This window comes from Mauremys reevesii, linkage group 7 (genome assembly GCF_016161935.1).
Source record: "Mauremys reevesii isolate NIE-2019 linkage group 7, ASM1616193v1, whole genome shotgun sequence".
NCBI classification, from domain to species: Eukaryota; Metazoa; Chordata; order Testudines; family Geoemydidae; genus Mauremys; species Mauremys reevesii.
Window position 1 is genome coordinate 35,585,957 of NC_052629.1, and position 19,974 is coordinate 35,605,930.

At 44.8% G+C, this 19,974-nt stretch overlaps 1 protein-coding gene across 10 annotated transcripts in view; it reads left to right on the plus strand.

Moving 5' to 3' along the window:
- Window positions 1–19,974, plus strand: part of PRKG1 (protein kinase cGMP-dependent 1) — an 885,489-nt gene that overhangs the window by 645,204 nt on the left and 220,311 nt on the right. For 8 of the 10 annotated variants that reach the window (XM_039547328.1, XM_039547324.1, XM_039547323.1 and 5 more), the window contains one exon: window positions 12,180–12,203. The exons of the other annotated variants lie outside the window; for them this stretch is intronic. In XM_039547328.1, coding sequence (XP_039403262.1) covers window positions 12,180–12,203 — 24 coding nt within the window. The remainder of the gene's footprint in view (window positions 1–12,179; window positions 12,204–19,974) is intronic. 10 annotated transcript variants of the gene reach the window in all.

Genomic DNA, 19,974 nt, shown 5'->3' on the forward strand with positions numbered 1-19,974 from the left:
ATAAATGAGAATGACCATGAAATGTATCACCTCTGGGACAAAATATAAGATTAATCTTTTGGGTGTAACTTCCTTAAAATATTTATATATATTACACATCCTTCCCATCAAAAGGAAGATCAGGGAAAAGAACCAAACAGCCACACTGATTGGAATATACATGCATTTTTGTAAAGTACTCATATACCAAAAACATGAACAAAGTAAATATACTGACGGAAAATCAAAATTTGACCATATGTTACAGCATTTGATTGGATGAATTTTACAATACATTTATATTTGCAACTGTATATTGTTGGCTTTACATTATCTTATATATTAAATATAATAGTTTTTATCTTTATTTCCACTTTACAAAATAAACACTTCTTTAAGGGAAAGAAAAGAGTCGGACTAATGGAAAATAAAAAAAATTGCAAAAAACCCTTGCAGGGTCCACACAATACGGTCTGTTTGTATGTCTGATTGTCAGATCAGTTTCTTGTTCCTGTACTTTGTGTTGTAGATAACTGTTTATTTTAATTCTACCTAAATTGTGTTAAAATGGAATTAGAAAGACATATTGCAAAGTACACTAGTTATGCTAGCTTCTAGAATGGGAAGGCCAATCTGAGCCTGAGAAGGAGCCAGAATTTACCAATGTGCATTGCCAAAGAGCCACAGTAATATATCAGCAACCCCACATCAGCTCCCCCACCCTGCTCCCAGCACCTCCCATCCACTGGCTGCCCTGCTGATCAGCGCCTCTGCCTTCCTCCCCACACCTCCCAGTCAGCTGTTTCATGGCATGCAGGAGGCTCTGCGGGGACGGGGGAGGAGCGAGGGCACTGCAGGTTTGGGAGGGGGCAGGAAGGGGTAGAGTGGAGGCAGGGCCTGTGGCAGAGACGGGTTGAGCAGTGAGCATCCCCCGGCACATTGGAAAGTTGGCACATGTAGCTCCAGCCCCAGAGTCGGTGCCTATACAAGGAGCCGCATATTAACTTCTGAAGAGGCGCACATGGCTCCGGAGCCACAGGCTGGCCACCCCTGTTCTAGAACAACAGCTATTCAGGATATGTTGGGATAAAGCCCGTTGCTGTATCAGAGGATATTTATTTTCAGTTCATATGTACTGGATTATTCATACATTGCTGAATAGTAAAGATTGTTAACAAGGGAGTGGTGTACAGTAGAAATACCCACATACGGTAGCCTTGTTTGCATTCCTTAACTAAGCTTCCAGTAATGCTTTATTGTATGTATTTAAAGTACATAATTATAAAGTAATATTCAGAATCTGACTTGTTCCATTGCTTTAATGAAACCTGTTGTTACTTTATTGGACATAAAAGCAAACAGTCACCTGATATATATTGTCTTATTAAAAACAAGAGAAATTTCCTGAGATCTGCAAGAAGTTGCATTGATATGCTAATAAAATCAGATAGGATTTTTGTGGGAATTCTTCACAGGCTTTTCCTACTTTCTCTTATTTCACGCACCATGGTTGATATACATGCCATTCTTCATTCTACTGTAATTTGACTGCATTTACTATTGTTTTGTTTTATTTAAGACAGAATTATTTTGCCCAGCTTGTGTGTGTATAGCGGTTGATTGTAGTTTTAATTAATAGGAGCTAAAACTATTGTTTTTCACAAACTGTCATAAATACAGACAATATATATGTCAAGAAAAAAGCCTAAAGTCTTTGCCTTCTGGTGTTCCATTTATTCTGTTGCACTTGGCATTAGCAACTTTAGCAAGTTGTATTTTTATTCTTTAAATTCCAGTAATTATGTGGATGCTTTGCATTAATAATGTTTGCAGGCATGCAGAATGAAATACGAATTCTAATGTGCTTGCTTTAGTCAGACATCTTCTTTCATCACTTGGTGTGTCAATACTGGAAACAATTGCTTGTCTCCATTTTTGGCCTCAGGAGAAGCTGATCTGTCTCGTATGAAAACATCATATACAATTAGAATATGAATGCATAAAAATTACTCTTTAAACATGCAAAATGTAATAGAAAATTATACCTTTTCGATAGAACTTTTAAACCAACCTATACATTTAAAAGAGATTTATAGCCTTGCTATATGCTTCTGTGCTGTTGGTTCATGTGACAAGATAAGGGCATTATGGTCTGTAAAAGATTAACAGGTCCCTGTCTGTCCTGTGTCTGCTTAGGAAAGGGTATAAAAGGAAGAGGAAACTGGGTCAAAGGGGAGCTAAGGAGTAGGTTGTGCCCTCTCCCGTCCTGGTTGGTTAAAGCAGGGGGAACTTATGGAAATTGTTGCCCAGTTTTTTCCAGCTGATTTGGTGTTTTTTTTGTTTTGTGGACAATATAGGAGAGGGCCTTAAACTCATGTGTGAAGCTTCTATCCCTTCCCTTGCATACGATTGGTTTAAAACCTCTATTCAAAAGCTATAATTCTGATTAAATTGTACAGGAAGTTTCCATAAGAGGTGTTCCCAGTAATAGCATTTCTTATTCCACTTTATCCTATATGACCACTGTAGGCATAAATAATTCCTGGGTACTACGAAATGTGAACCAAAATTTTAAAAAAATAAAGCAACCTAGTGTTTGCCCTAAGTAAGCAAGGTTAGTTTGCTTTATGAACCAATCACCCTGAGGAAATGGCAATATGCTTTTGAATAAGAAGATTATAAAATTCCTTTCCTACATTTTACCAGTGGTGCATAAATGGAATTTACCTTTCCTGCTGAAACATTACCCTGCTAAATAAATACATGTGATAATTAAGGTGGGATGTTTTATATTCAGTTATATACTGAAAAACCATAACATTTTAAAGAGCCAAATATTTTTATCTTCCCCGCCCCCGGTCCTGGAACTGAGTTTTGGTTGGTGTGACCTCCAAAACAATTTAGTACAGCCTCAGCAAAATTGCAGCAGTGCTCCAGCCACATCTCTGCCATGATCTTTAGGCCAAGGACGATGAGGCACTGAGGGTTGGGCGTGATGTAGAATAGTCCCAGCTGTCATTTTGTTTTCAACTGCTTTGTGTTGCTAGGTGGCAGAGGATCTGGAGAGGGAGAAGCTAACTAAATGGCCAGCTCTGCAGCCTTGCTCACCTAAACCACCAACAGAGTCCAGTGAAAGTTTTTGGTATAGAAAAAAAGAGGGTCAGACCTCAAATGAGAAATGCTGATACCCAATTGCAATCTGAAATTGTCACCAGGATGCTCCATGACATTTGTAACTGTGAGTTGACTTGAGGTCATTCCTGTAATAATTTCTACCAAATGGAAACTAAGATGAAAATTCTAGGCACTACCTTGTTGGTGGGGAAGGAAATACTAATATAAAGTGTTCTCATAAAAATGGAGAGCATTTGGAAAACAAGACAGAAAATGAGAAGGGATTTTTTTTCTAGGGATAATTTTCTTAGTACCTTATTTTAGTCAAACTTAAAAGGTTAGTATTTGACGACAACAAGAAGAAACTCTAGCTGTGCGGTGTAAAAACCTTAGTCATTCTTATATGTTATACACCAGTTGCCAGGGCAAGGGTCAGAAAGGAATGAATCATGTTCAGCCTCTCTCTATGGCCTCTTATTGTACATGGTAAAGAAAACTTTGATCCCCTGACTTGAGTTGTTAGAATCTTCATCATCACTGTGAAGCTTTGATAACAGATGTCTAGCATTAGAAATGAAATATTAGCTGCCTTGATGACTCCGTATGCTTGGGGGCTATAACATCTACAGTCTGCTTCATTTTTCATATTCACATTTCCCACAGTTAGGTCAGAATTCACAGCTGTAGTATCAGGAAGGCTCTTGATCTCAATGCTGCTGACAGTGCATCTGTACCTATGGGAAGGGGAAAGCTAGAAAATTCTTATATCTTGAATAGGCACAGTTGGCTGACATGACTGTGGTCACTTGTAGAAGTCTGTAAGGTACTGTAGGATGTATTACTGACCATTACTTTAGAAAGAAGGTGAATAAAATGAAAGAACATTTTCCTGTAAAGTTAAATAAAACTGTCACCTCTGATTGAGTTTTGGGGGTTATAGTCCATGCTCTGCCACAGACTACTGACTGTGAATGGGATTTTGGCTCTGAAGTAAGTGCCTAAATCATTTTTGAAAATTAGACTTAGTCTCCTAAAACAATTAGGCATTACAATACTGAAGTCATCAATGCCGAAATACGCTTAAAAATTTGGGCCTTAGTCTATCAATGCTTCACTTCTCCATCTGTAAAGTGGGAATAATAATATTTCCTGACCGCACAGGAGTGTTGGGAGGATACATATATTAAAATGTGTGTGGCCCCCATTACTGCAGTAATGAGGGACATATAAGTACTTAAGCTAGGTAGAACTTGTGATTTGGTTCAGATAGTAACCATTTTTGTACTAAGAGACTTCTATATTAACAACTGAAAACTATAGCTATATCTGCCCAAACATCCCAGAAAGCCTGTGATAGGCACAGCTACGTAGAAAGTTTAGTTATGAGCAAACTTCTAAATGTTCAGAGGTTAGGTGTGACTTCACATCCATATGTGTGGATGTTTATCTAACTTCATGGGTCAGGAAATAGGACCATGATTTGGTATTTCAGCCTTTGGTTCTGACTGCAGAAGCATCTAGAAAAAATACATGAATGATATTGAAGCTCAAAAAAAATTTAGATTTGATGTGAGTTTGAGGAGAACTCAAGGTTCATTTTATCTAGTATTCTGTTCCCTAACAGAAAGATATCCTAGGATGTACATATTTGCCCATTTATGCTTTAAGATCCCATAATAATGCTTGATATTATTTTTCAATAAATAATTGAATCAACCCACTGACAGGGCTACCAATAGCAAAGGAGGTATTTGTGGGAGAGACACTGCAGGAACAAATTTACTCTACTGGACACGGGTTGAGACCTTACCATTCCTTCTGGATCTTGAAAACTAACACAGCCTTGGGTGGTGAAATGCCACTGTAAATGATCTCCCTAAAACTTAGAAATCATGGAGAAAAAGTTGACTTTTAAACTTGTGCTGCATTCCTCCATCATCTACATTAGATTTAGTTTGTATTGAAAAACACAGGCGCACTAAGCAACTCAAAATAATACAAATTGAAAGAAACCAACTATTTAGGCAATGGGGTTAGTGGGGCAGGGAAGATGTTCATTGCTAGGAAAACTCATGACAATGTTGCAATGTCCTATTTCAGAGCTCTGTAGATAGCTTCTCCAGGAAGGTGCACTGTTACCTTCCCCTTCCCGTACCTCTGTGACCTGTATGAGCCACCTTTCTATTGGGGATGTGGCAAAGTCTAAATAAAACAACGTCCGTGTAAGGGTCCATGTACGGGTCCCCTTGTCAGGTGAGGGGTCGCTCTTCGCCTTCGGGGCACCTGGGAACCAGGCCGCCTCACTACACTCCCCAACACGCAAGTCCAGCTCCCGTGCAGCAGGGCCGGACCCATCCATGCCTCCCAGCCGGGAAAGAAAGTCCGTATTCGCGTGGTCCTTCCCAGCTCTGTGGAGGACCGTAAAGGCATAAGGCTGTAGCGCTAGGTACCACCTCTGCATCCTCATGTTGTGGTCTTTCATTCAGGCCAACCATTGGAGCGTGGCGTGGTCTGTCACCAGTGTGAACGGGGCTCCCAGGAGATAATACCTGAGGGCGTCGCACGCCCATTTTATAGCGAGGGCCTCTTTTTCCACCACTGCGTAGTTCTTCTCCCTGGGGAATAGCTTTCGGCTGATATAGATGACCGGGTGTTCTTCCCCCTCGACCTCTTGGGAGAGGACCGCGCCGAGTCCCGCCTCCGAGGCGTCGGTCTGGAGGATAAAGGCCCGATCAAAATGAGGGCTGCGGAGGACGGGTTCGCGGCAGAGGCTGTCCTTGAGGGTCTGGAATGCCACGTCACACTCCTGGGTCCACCGTATCTGTCGGGGGCTGTCCTTGGCCAGCAATCCTGTCAGGGGGGCTGCGATGGTCGCGAACCGAGGGATGAAATGTCGATAGTAGCCAGCCAGCCCCAGGAACTGGCGTACCTGGCGCTTGGTAGTTGGCGGGGGGCAGGTTGCAATAGCCTGAATCTTCCCTATGAAGGGCTTTACCAGTCCATTTCCGATGGTATACCCCAGGTAGTTTGTTTCTTGCCACCCGATTCGACATTTCTTCGGGTTGGCTGTCAGCCCGGCAGCCCGCAGAGACCTTAGGACTGGGGCCACCTGGTTGAGGTGATCCTCCCATTGACGGCTATAAATGACAACGTCATCCAGGTATGCGGCGGTGTAGTCCTGATGGGGCTGGAGGAGGCGGTCCATCAGCCGCTGAAATGTGGCCGGGGCCCCATGGAGGCTGAAGGGCATTCTGGTGAATTGGTACAGGCCCGTGGGGGTGGTGAAAGCGGTCTTCTCCCGGGAGGCCGGTCCGAGGGGGATCTGCCAATACCCCTTGCTCAGATCCAGAGTAGTGATGTATCGGTCTTCTCCCAACCGGCCAAGCAATTCATCTACTCGGGGCATCGGGTACGCATCGAACTTCGAGATGGCGTTGACACGCCTGAAATCAATGCAGAACCGTCTGCTGCCATCCGGCTTGGGGACTAGGACAATTGGACTGCGCCATTCACTCTGGGCTGGTTCGATGACCCCTAAGTCCAACATGATTGGCCGCATGTGGTAGGGCAAAGGCCTGGCTGCACCTCGGTTCACCACGCCTGGCTCTGTCTGGATGGTGTGCTGGACAAGAGTGGTGCACCCCGGATGGGTTGTGAAGGTCTGGGGGAATGCCAACAAGAGAGACTGGGTTTGTTTAAGTTGCTCTGTCGTCAGGGTCGGTCCGAGCTGGGGGCCTTCGGAGTCCACTGTTTCTGCCACCTGGGGGCCCAGCTCAGGGTCCGGCGGGTAGCAGGTAATCAACAGCCCCTCTCGCTCTTGCCATGGTTTCAGAAGGTTTATGTGGTAGTGTTGCTTCTTTTTTCGCCGGTCGGGCTGATAGATTTCATACGTGACAGGCCCGAGCCGTCGGATCACCTCGTATGGCCCTTGCCACCAGGCCAGAATCTTTGATTCGCTAGACGGGAGGAGGAGTAGGACCCGGTCCCCGGGTTGGAATTCGCAAGTCTGCGCCCCGCAATTGTAGGTTTGTGCCTGAGACTCCTGGGCATCTTTCAGATTCTCGTGGGCGAGAGCCCCCGCCTGGGCCACGCGCTCCTGAAGCTGCAGTACATATTTCAAGAGGCCTTGGGCAGGGGACGGGGCTTGTTCCCATGTCTCTTGCATCAGGTCCAGGAGGCCTCGGGGCCGTCGGCCGTATAATAACTCGAATGGGGAGAACTTCATGGAAGACTGCGGGACCTCCCGGATCGCCAGGAGCAGTGGGGGTAGTAACTGGTCCCAGCGTTGGAGGTCATCTGGGGGAAACTTCCGTAACATGCTATTCAGGGTCCGATTAAAGAGTTTGACCAGCCCGTCGGTCTGTGGATGGTAAACGGACGTATGCAGCTGCTTAATCCCTAGGACTTCGCACACCTGCCGAGCGGTGAAGTTGGTACCCTGATCCATAAGGATTTCTCGGGGCAACCCGACGCGGGCAAAGATTTTCACGAGCTTGTTGGCGATGCTACGGGCCGTGATAGTCCGGAGGGGTACCGCCTCGGGGAACCGGGTAGCATAGTCCAGCAAGACCAGTATATACTGGAAGCCGGCCGCGCTTTTGGGGAGCGGGCCCACCAAGTCCATGGCCACCCATTCAAAGGGGGTTTCGATCAATGGCATGGGAATCAACGGCACCTTCGGGGTCTGGGCCGGCGCAGCCAACTGGCAGTCGGGGCAGGACCGGCAGTAAGTCCGTACCTCCTGATGTACTCCAGGCCAAAAGAAGCGCGTCAGAATCTGGGACAACGTCTTCTCATGGCCGAGGTGCCCAGCCGCCGGGACGTCATGGGCTAACTTCATGACAGCTTGTCGATGACACTGGGGAACGAGGAGCTGGGTCTGAGGCTCCCCTGTCCGGGGATCCTTCTCAACCCGGTACAGGCGTTCCTGCCGTAACTCGAAGTGGGGCCATTGGGTGGCCTGGCGAGAGTCTATGATGGTGCCATCGATGACGGCCACCTGTTCATACGCCCGCTTGAGGCTGGGGTCTGCCCGCTGGTCGCGGCAGAAGTCCGTCTGAAGGGGGGGCCCTCTAGGGTCCCTGAAGGGGAGTCCCCTGACTCGTTCAGCTGCTCAGGGGGTTCGGACGTTTCCTCCTCGCCCTCTACGGCCTCCGGCAGCTCTCCTTCCCAGGCCGGCATGATCCTCGGGCATTGCCCGGCGTGGCGGCGGAGGACATCCGAAAACTCGGGTCAGTCGCGGCCCAGGATCACTGGGTACGCCAGGTGCGGGGCGAGGCCCACTACCATCAGTCGGGTGACCCCTTCTATTGTTAGCTGGGCCTGAGCACTGGGGTACGGCCGAGTATCCCCATGGATGCATTGCAACCGGATCGTTCCCAGGTGGGGGTCGGCCCGGGGCCCCAAGCTCTGGCGGACCAGCATCTGACTGCAGCCAGAATCGATGAGAGCCACCATTGGGGACCCCTCCAGGACCACGGGCACCGTGATTCTGGCAGCCTGGGGACACCGGGCGCGGCCTTCCCCGGAGTAAACTTGGCCGAAGTGGCACTCCATCGTCGGGCAGTCCCGGCGTAGGTGTCCATACTCCCCACAGGAGAAGCAGGTCCCAGGTCAGTTTGTCCTGGCTGGGGACGTCTTCCTGCGGCTCCTCCCGGAGAGTCCCTCATGGTCCCCCGCTTTACGGGAGGCGAGGTGGGCGCGGGTCGCACCGGGGTCTCTGTGGGTCGGCCTCGGGGCTCGGGCCCCCGGGGGGACTCTTGGGAGTCTGTCCGGGCCAGGGGGGCCCTCCTCTCGGGATTGGGGTGACCCACCCCGGGGATGGCGACTCGCGGGGTCGGGGCCACGGCCGCCTCCGCCGCCAGGAAGTTCTCCATTAAGGAGACGGCAGTCGCCAGCGTCGAGGGCCGATGGTGGAGGACCCAGGCTCTCCCCCGTGGCGGGAGTATATGGAGGAACTATTCCAAAACAATTTGCTCCGTGAGTTCCTCCGGCGTTCGGGTCTTGGGTTGTAGCCACCGCTTACATGTCTCCCTTAGTTCCTGGGCCACCATCCGGGGCCAGCCCCCTGTGGGGTAGGTCAAGCCCCTAAACCGCTGGTGGAAGGTCTCCGGGCTCACGTCCAGGGCGTCCAGAATCGCCGCTTTTACGTGGTGGTAATCTTGGGCGGCCTCCGTAGACAGGCCCCGGTAGACCGTCTGGGCGGTCCCCGTCAGGTACGGGGCCCACCCCGTGACGACGATGACCCGCTCGAACGTTACCAGGAAGGCCTCTGGGTCATCGCTGGGGCTCATCTTGGTCAGCCGGATGGGTGGGTTCGGCCGCGGTGCCCCCTCAGAGCCCCCCGGCTGGGGCTCCGTGGGCCGGGGCAGTGCCACGGCCAACTGGTGGAGGCATTCCCTCTGGAAGTCCTGATGTTGCGTGGCCAGGTCTTGCATCAACTGGTGCTGCTGGGCTCCCAGCTGTTCAACCAGCTGTTGCTGTTGCTGTTGCTGTTGCTGTGCGGCCTGCTGCTCTTGCTGTTGCCGGAGCTGGGCCGCCTGCTGTCGTTCCTGGCTTTCGGTCAGGAAGGCGAAGAGCTGAGACAGACCCATGTCTCATGGGGGGGTTCGCTCCCCCCCCCCAGGTCTCAGAAGGGTCGAGGGCCCGTGCCCACATAGCTGGGCAAGGGTCCCTGGTCAGGTGCCACGTGTAAGGGTCCGTGTACGGGTCCCCTTGTCAGGTGAGGGGTCGCTCTTTGCCTTCGGGGCGCCTGGGAACCAGGCTGCCTCACTACAGGAGGCTGAGTAGCAGTTCAGTCTTACAGTCCACGCCCTAGATCAGGGCGGGCAACAGGCAGTAGTCCTGGGCTCAGACCCTCAGGCCGGGGCTGAGCAAACAAACAGTACTTTAAGCCCGAGCCCTAGGTCAGGGCGGGGCAACAGGCAGTAGTCCTGGGCTCAGACCCTCAGGCAGGGGCTGAGAAAACACACAGCAGTTCAGGGGCTCAGGCCCTCAGGCAGGGGCTGAGCAAACACACAGCAGTTCAGTTTATCAAGACCCAAGCCCTAGCTCAGGGCGAGGCAGCAATAGGTACAGGGCTCAGACCCTCAGGCAGGGCTGGGCAGCAATTCAGTCTGTAAAGCCCAAGCCCTAGCTCAGGGCGGGGCAGCAACAGGTACAGGGCTCAGACCCTCAGGCAGGGCTGAGCAGCAAACAGGTAAGTTCAGGCTTCTAAGCCTGAGCGTTGGGGTGAGGGGGAGACTGCCACCCGTGAGGCGGGTGGCAGAGGGGACGCGGGCCCACCCACTCCACCGCGTCCCAGCCCGGGGCCCTAGCAGCGGCGTGGATCTGCTGCAGTCAGTGGGGATCCTGGCCGCAACACACTGACATAGGCTCAGTGTCTGCTACAGCCAGACTGGGGTCGGCTATCCCCGGGCCACTTCCAATCTCCCCCTCCGTTGGTACCTGTATCGTCGTGGATTCGGCAGGGGGTCCACCAGCATTGGCTCCTCAGTAGATGGGTGCACGGGTGGGCTCGATTCCATCTCTGGGTACCGGGCTCGGGGTGGGCTCGGCCAGTCCTCCCCTGGGTACCGGGCTCAGGGCAGGCTCGGCCAGTCCTCCTCAGGATACCGGGCTCGGGGCAGGCTCGGTTCAGCAGGAGCTCGGCACCAGCGTCTGTCCTCTCCAGCGGCCGGGCCGCAACTGAGCGTTGGGGCCGGGACTTTATACTTCCTGTCCCGCCCCTTGACTTCTGGGGGACGGGGACAGGCGGCGGTGACTCCGCCCACTTCGGCAGATGTGCTGGTTCGGCCCCCTCAGGTGCAGCTGGGAGCCAGGCTGCCTCACTACAGTCCTTAAATGTGCCTAATTGTTCGGTAAGCTCCTTTTAAATGTTAAGGATGTTTATGATCTTTCCTGCCTATAGCAATGCTTACTTGGTGACATTGTGGGTGAATTCTTTGATCCATTGCAGTCAATGGGAATTTTGCCATTGATGTCATGAGGCCAGGATTTTACTCTGTATGTATATATGTTTGTAGACCTAGGTGTTGACATATAGATTTCAAAGATATTTAAGTATGGCATGACAAAGAATATTAGTTTCTATGACTAGAAGGCCAGGAGGCAGCTAAATGAATTCTATATCAGTCTTGGAGTTCTCCATGCCACAAAAATCTTTAGTGGCCTGTTAAAAGTAGCTTTATGGCCCCTTTATGTTGTTGAAGTTGTACTTTGGCCCAGGATTGGGTCCAGAATATATCTCATGCTATTATTCTGTTTTCTGTTCAAGTCTGATATGGATATGTACTTAAAAAGTAATTTTAAACAATATGGTTGAGCTAATTAATTATGTAGTCATGCAGCTGGTTTAACGGATCAGAAAAGAGACAATTAGAGGCAATTGATGACAGCATAGCTGGAGTTTTCTACTTATAAATCTATTTTAGTAATATGAATAGGGTTCTTAATTCATACTACAGTTTTATTTTAGTTTCATGTTTCATTGCCAGTTGGCTAGAAGGCTGAAACAGGTTTTTTTCAGAGGACTGGTTTAGTTTAATTTTCTCTGAAGTAAGATTATGGCCACTTCCTGAAAGATATGTCTAAAACTGTATAAAACCTCCATTTGTTGTTTCATGTGGTATTTTCTATTTGAAAACTGGAAACTTGTCAGTATTCATTAACTTAATCCAAGAGTGACATTCATTTGTCAGTGAATATAGGTTGGGCTCTTTTTGGATGTGGTGTTTTTTGTGTTTTATTTTTTGTACTAAATTCCTACCGGGAGGCACAATCATAGATTTATCCCAGGCAGACTTTCAAAGTAAATTATTCTCATGGCAAAATGACAATTTGAGACTATTGAAAATTATCATTTCTTTTGTAATTTTTTTGAGAGCAGAATCAAGAATATTTTGCATTTTCACACATTTGTGGTAATGTAATTTTTACATTAATTTTGCAAGTTTTGTCATTGGTAAGACTGTTGTAACACAACTTCATGTGCCTTATTCCATTTAGAAAAGTTGCTGTTTCATAGTTACCTGATCTGCTCTTAATTTCTATCAGAAATGTAATGAAAATCATTTTGTTTTTTCCAGATCACGTGCCAAAACAACTCAACGGTAATAGATTAAACTTATACGGTCTGGGCCAAAGTCTGCTCTTGGATACACCGATGTAACTCCATTTATATTAATAGCTACTCTGGATTTACACTGGTTTAACTTAAGCAAAATTTGAACCTCTGTACAGAGTGTGTGCAAGCTGATAAACATTACAGTTTATTCACTGTACACTTTTTAGAGAACATATTTGTAATTAAAATGTTATTTTATATCAGTTGATAGAATCCATAGATGCATAGAGAGACTTATATGTTGTAATAACTAGTGTTAAGTTTACCTGATTTCCTATTCTTCAGGTATTAAGTCCTAACAGTTTTTATATCTAGATAAACTAAAGAGATTGCAAAACTAAAAGAAACTGATGTGATTATTGTTTAGGCTGGGAGGATTAAGTGGTTGAGGTAAAACCTGATTCAGAATGGATAAACCTTCCAGTATCTCTGCAACTGCCAATTCGTAGGGTCAACTCCCATTGACATTTTAGGGAGTAGTACATATGGAGAGGAGAATACATTCCTTGATTCCAACCTTTAGAAGAAAATGTTTCTTGGCAGGTCATTGAAAAAGTTTCTGAATATCTCCAATTAAGGTGCTTTTTTATTCACTGTAATAAACTAGAAAATTAGTTTTGTTCCTCATGGCAATGCAGCTAATTTGTCTGAATAAGCATAAGAAATTTGTTACAAATTAAGGGAAATAGATGCAATAAAATATATTGATTTACATGGTTTACTACAAATTTCATCTTTGCAAGAAATTGATTGCCAATTTAATTCTTGTGGAGCTGATCTATGGATTTCTAGAGGGAAAATTAGTGTTCCACCATTCTCAGTCTTTCATTATAAAAGGAAACACAAATGAGAGAAATTAAGGAAACAGGGAAGGAAAACACCACTTGAAGAAAAGTCCTGGTGTCGTTCTTGAATTTTTACTGTACTTCAGTTAAAAATAAAGCAAGATATACATTTCTTAAAAGGTGTGTAAAATCTACTATGGATATTTTACAGTGCTGTGGTACTAGCAAAATATGAGCAGTCTGGGTTCAGATTGTAGGTCTTCAAAACAAAGATGTTCTGTCACAAGGCAGACTGGAAACCAGACTCCATATACTGTAATATAGACTAGGAATATTTTTGGACAGTATAAACAATGTAATACAAAATTTCCTTTCTCATCAATTAAGTGTAACTGTAGAGCACTTTAACAAAGCAAGGAGCTCATATAGGAAAAATAAGTATAAAAAAGAAGCAATTTAATCAATCATAGTCCTGAGTCATGTGTATGAGTTGGAAATGGACTAAACATGGGTAGACTGATTGGTTAACATGAGGATATGGAACAGTGGATGTACAGGTATAGGTCTCAATCCTACAAAGGTTTATGCACATGCCTACTCACATGCAAATAAAGTTAATCACTTTCTTCTTCTGGTAACTGTTCAGAATCCCAATTGGAAGCTTGGTTGCCTTTCTTGACTTCTCATTGTTCCAACACTGATCACAAGCATCAACCAAAAAATGTATTCACTCTCTGCCAACTGTCTCATGTTATACATTTTCACCTGCTTAATTGATTGTCTGCTTACTGATTTAATCCTCCGCTATATTTAAAATCAGGTTAGCTGATTAATTAATTACAGTATTCTGCCTGTGTATTCTACACCTAATTAGTTTAATCACTCAGATGACAGTCCACCTATCTAGCTGATTACACCCCAAACATTTACTGTCTGCTAATGCCAATAATTCAATTATTCCATTGATTACTTGATTTCCTAATTCCACTATCACCCTATTCCCAATTAAATTGCTGTCACTAGCCATCCTAGACATTACCTCACCCTTGCTTTATATCATACCTTTCTGGGGTGTCATCATCTCCTTTCTCCAGCTCCCTCATAACCCTCCACCTTTCTCCTACTGCTATCTTCACCTCCCTTTTCCTTTTGCCCATTCCATCTACAGCTCCCATAGACGTTACAGTCTCTATACTCTCCCCCTGTGGCTCACACCTTGTCTCTGTTGACATCTGTCCTGACCCATGTCCTCCCTTCATCTCCACTCTTTCTCTTCCTACACCTATCTCCATCTTCATCACCATCTCTGCCTTTAGATACTTCCCTTCAAACCTCAGATCATCCCTAGTCTCTCTCTTCCTCTCTGCTCCCCCTGGAATGTCTGTTGCATCTCAGAAAACATCACTCCATCCATGGCCTCTCTATATCTGTTTCCCTCTGTCTTCTTGCATTCACAAAAACTTGGATCTCTCCCTGTGACTGTACTGCAGCTGATCTCTTATTATAAAACGAATGTGTGGTGGAGGTGTTGAGCTTCTCTTCTGTTCCTGCTGCTTCCCACTTTTTCTTGCTTCCACTTCTCACTCATACTGATTTGAACATCTTTCCATCTAGTTCTTTTCTTCTCTCTGCACCCGTGTTGCTGTCTTCTACCCTCCCTTTAATCTTCCACCATCTACTATTCTCTCTTCTGGTTCTTCCTCCTCTTCTCCTCCCCATCTATAAACTTCATGCTCACTACTAATTTGCTCAGTTAGACAGCTGCTTCCTATGCCTATGGCTGATAAGTAGCATTCCTTAGCCTCAGTCACTACCCTTCCGTAGATGTGTATACTTTTCCTGTACAAAAGATGTTCAGGCTCCTCTGTCATTTCTCTGTAACCTGTGACCCAGTGGTTTCAACTCTCAGTGCTAATCATTAAACCATGGTAGCAATCTGGACTCCAGGGACAAAATCTGATAAGGACCTGCCCCTATGGTAGTTGTAATAAATGTTGAAGACTTGGAAGTAGAGAATATATATACCTCAGCAACAATGAGTAGCAGTAGCTGTCACTAAGGCTATTCACAATTTAGAGAAAATGCATAAAATAGTCTTTCATTCTACTTATAGCTATAGTATGGATGTAACTAAAGTTAAAAGCATTGTTTTTAATGCTTTCTGTTTATTTGGGTGTGGAACCTGTTTACTGGAGGTACACTAATTTTTAAATAAATATTTTCTTTCCTCCTCCTCCTGCAAGGATACAAGCTGCATTAAGATATGAAAGTATTTGTAAATTCAGCTGCATCAATAAAGATAAGTCTTAATGGGCCCATCCAGCCCAAAAACCATATCTGCAAAGTCTGCTGATGTTCCACAATTTATTTGGTATTTCGAAGATCTTTCCTCTTGGAGGTAGCATTTGTACACAAATCCTCATTTGCCCAAGACAGTCTATAGTTCAACCAACCCCATGGCTTTGGGATTTCCCTAAGCATGCTCATTGTTGCTCTGAGCCTCAGTGCCATGATAGGGGCCAGACTTTTCCCTGCCTACCTGAAAGTCATCTGGGAGAGACTCTTAGAGGCCACATCATCTGAAGACATGTCTCCTGCTGAAAAATTGATTGTGGGACAGGAAATGTCAACCAAAGAGATAACAGAAAAAGTAGACAAATTAGTCCGAGGGGATAGGGGGAAGGGAAGTCTCTCTTAATTGAAGGAAACCCACCAATGATCTCATGCAGGTCAGAGGATGGGGGAGGGGGGAAAATCCCAGCTGCATGTAATTTATTTGAAAGAGGCATGAGGGGCAAGAGACCCCTCTTTTCCCTCACCAGGGTTGTAATAACTTCCACTTCCTGAGTGGCCATCAGATGGGGGATGAGAAGGTGAGTTTAGAATCAGGAGTGGGAAGCCCATTTACATACTTTTCCCATGACAAACCTCTGACCTTTTGCCCTATGGACCCTGAGCCAACCTTTACCAAATATGCCATCTTACATGGTGTCCTGGAGTTTACATACTCCATTTTATGAGTGATGAATGGACCCCAATTGAATCTAGAAAGAAATACTAGGAAAAATCAACAAAAGACAGCTTTGGTGTTTTTAAGGATAGTGAGGTTGTGTGATTGAAATGTGCACATGCTTAATGCAATCATTCTTTTGCTCAATATTATTTGGCTTAGTGTGCTTATTCAATAATATGTGCATATTTCTCCCCAAACCGTATTGCTATTAGGTGTTACACAACATACAGTGATAAATACTCTTATGCATACACGGTATATAGACACAAAGATAGTATAATGTTTTGATTGCTCTGTTTGTATACCAATGACTTCTAGATAGATAGACTCAGAACTGCTCAGGTGTCCCTGATACTAACAGTTTTACACATGTTTTCTTTTTGCTCAAGTGATGGGATATCTTTGTTTGATGAGAAGATTTGAGTTCTATTCCTACTGGCACCATGATATTCCAAATGATCTTATCAGTGACAATTAAGAAACACCTAGATTGCCACAAATGTATTATAATAATTACACTAGAACCGTGCAAAATTTTAGACTTGAAATCAACCTTGGTGAAAATCTGACCTATATTTTTGAAGCAGCAGGACATTGGGACATTGCTTGTATCCATTATTGTCCAACAGCTCTTTTAGTTTAATGTTATTTTTACCCTTCGTGGACATCTACAGTCTTTTCAAAGTTGTTATTGATGCTGTATTTTGAGTTCAGCTCAGATTAATTGGAATAGACCAGATGAGGCCATTCACATTTTCTAATACCACTGCTAGCCTCAGTTCTGCTTCCAGTGAACCAGGAAACCAGGAAAATGCATGCAACCTATCAGATGCAAAACTTGCCTGTAGTTTACAACAAGAATTGAATGTGTGAAAGCCAGATTCATTTGAGCATGAACTTCATGCCTTTTTTTCCCTCCCTTCTCTCCTTCATCACAATAGAGGGAGCATCAGGGGATGGGTGGGAAGCGGAAGGGTCTAGCAGATTCTAGTCTCCTTCAGTTCAGCACCACAGAATACAGTCAAAGGAGGGAAATGTTGACACTGTGAAATCTCTTCAGTTTAGCAGCACCATAGATTTCAGTCAGGGAGTGATAAGCACGGGGGTCTGCAAGCTTCTAAGAATGCTCTTCCCTCCACTGAAAGCCTGGCTGAGATCAGTACATGCTCCAAGGCTCCCTTCTTAGTCCTATTTGGAACCAAAATAAGATTGCCCCAAAAAGTCTGAGCAGATTCAGTGCAGAGCTCTATCCCCATCTCTAGAGCAGTGCCAAGGACCCATACCAGGGAAAGCTGGATCAAAGGGAGTGAGGAACTGCCCAGCCTGCTCATATTTCAAGGAGGCACCCAGTAGGGACCTGTGACTAGTGGACAAGGAACAGGTCCCTATGACCATGTGGTACAAACCTGTGGCTTATTAGCAGAGAAATTGGCTGCAGTGTTTGAAGCTCATAGCTTCAAAATTAGCCTCGTTGTTTTGTTCCCCTTATTTGACCTTTCAACATGTTTTGGCCCAACCTCTATGCAGCTGACATGTGCTACATTGGATTTTAAGCATAAAACCTATTTTTCATCTTTTTAAAATATAAATGCAAAAGTAAAAAGAATCCAGCTGGAGAAAAACAAAGTATTTTTTAAGTTTAACCATCCAGACGGTCTAAGGAGTGAAGGCTTCTGCTTTAGGCTTGACCGAGCATTGACATAGTACTAAAAGCTTCTCAGTTTTTGATGCAGTGTGCTGCAACAGAAACTTTGATTGAGGCTGCTGAATGACAAAATAGGCTCAGATAATCATAATGGAGAAAAGGCTGCTCCCTGCATCGCCCATACACACTAGAGTGGGTGTTCAGAGCTAGAAAAAAAGCAGGCTTAAAGTCTTCCTAATGAGAAGAAAATGGGATTGTCCTTCATCTGGCCTCATGCTGCTGTCCTTACTCAGAAAAACTCCCATTAACTGTAAGGTATTAGTGTGTGCAGAGGAGGATTATAATGGAAACCCTTTTGGAAACTTGGAGTCACAGTGAGTAGCTGCTATAACATTTATCAAGAGTAGAAATCTGGACCTCATACTCAGGTCTTAATAAAAGTGTGTTGATCACTGTATCCAGTCCCAGCCACCACCTTACCTTTGCAGCCCGCCCAAGAAAAAAAAGAGTAAGGTTCAAAGAAGTTCAGTGTGAGGCCATATTTTATTTCTCTTTTAATGCAGGGAATAAATTGTGCCAACTTTTACCTTCCCTCATGGGTGCTGTAACGCATACTAACTGAGAAACTCGGATGTGCTTACACATAATAAGCCAAAGTATTGTATACAACTTTTTATAACCCATTTTATTTCATCTCATTAGGTTTCATTTGGAGTTTTCCCTGACTAAGGACTTGCAGGTTCCATCTCAGAGATAATATAGGGCTCAATAAAATAGTTATTGTCAAACTTTGGTGTAGCTTGCTACTAATACTCTAGAAAACACAGTAGAACCGTACCATTTCTGACTGTGTCAGTCTGCAAATTAGATAATTCTTGAAAAAAATCCAACCACTTCTTAGAAAAGATTTAATCACCGAGGGTGGAATTCACCCTTGCATCATAGGCTATACAGGAGTGCATTTCACCCAGAGTGCTTTAGTGGAATCTCAGACTAAAATTTGATTACTTTTCCAAAATATAATACAGTAAATTTTTAGCACAAAAAATGGACTCCATCCTGTGAAGTGCTGAGCTGTTCCTATGAAGAGTTCAGCACCATACACCCCTGGGGTGGGTTGAGCATCTCAGAGGAGCTAGTCTGTACCTCACAAGATCCAGTCCAATGAGTATAAAATATTTCCTATGTAAATGTGTGTAACATCCAGACCTAAAGTAAACTGGGTCTTGTGTGGAGAGAGGTACTTAAATATTACAGTGATGGGCAGTCTAGAAAACCTTAGGACAGACAGGCTGGGTCCAAGTATCATTTTGTAATAACCTAGGTGTAAATTATGCTGATGGTTCTTCTAGGTTGCAAAGGGTTAATATTGATCTTAAAAGATTTAAGCAATTGTATATGCATCTTCTAAGTTTAAGCTAAGCACATACCCAGTTCTTTAGGAGATTTATTGACTAACACACTTGTGTGGGGGGAGGAATCTATGTTTTATTTGAGAGGAATAAAATTGTCTTGTTATGAGCTTCTAGTTTTACCTTTTTGATGGGGAGATGATAGGCTTGAGATGAACACAATGATCACCACTTTTATGGAAACCTCATTGTTTGAGGTCTTGCTTAATATATTTTTGTGTCTTATACTTTAAATATCTATACATATATAATACAGTGACTGCCGGGAATGACCACTTAGAGTTGGGACTTCAAAACATTTTCCAAAATAATTACCTTTTTCATATACTTATGCCTACCAAGTCATGAACCTTTTGTATTGATAGTACTGTGCTTTGTCTTTGAACAAAGATGAATTAATTTACTATTTTATTTTAATTTATCCTTTCAGATTTTGGAGTGTTCGGAAGAGTCCAATATACACTTAAAAAAAATAACCCAAAAAACTTGAACCCTTTTTAGCACTAAAAATGGCTGATGTTTGAGTACACATAATTTTATATAAGAAATGCGTGTATTTGAGATATGGGGGAAAAATTAAAAGCAACTGAAAAATCACTTCTGAGCATACTCATTGAACATATCAAGATTTTAGCAGAGTTCGAAAAAGCCTGATCTCCTCCCAACTTTCCCTTTGTGAAGTCACTGCACATTCACTCTGTCTAAACTAGCAGGTACAGGGACTTCTGCTGGGACAATTTACATGAGGATGATTGTAATTGTGTCATTCAAATAAACTCAGCAAAATCCAAAAAATATCTGCAGGAGATAGCTAATTGCAGATGAGAAGAAAAAAAAGTGTTCATCTTGTACATTTAAGGTTTCTCTGGACTTCTGCTGTATTCTGAGCTTTCATTTAAAAC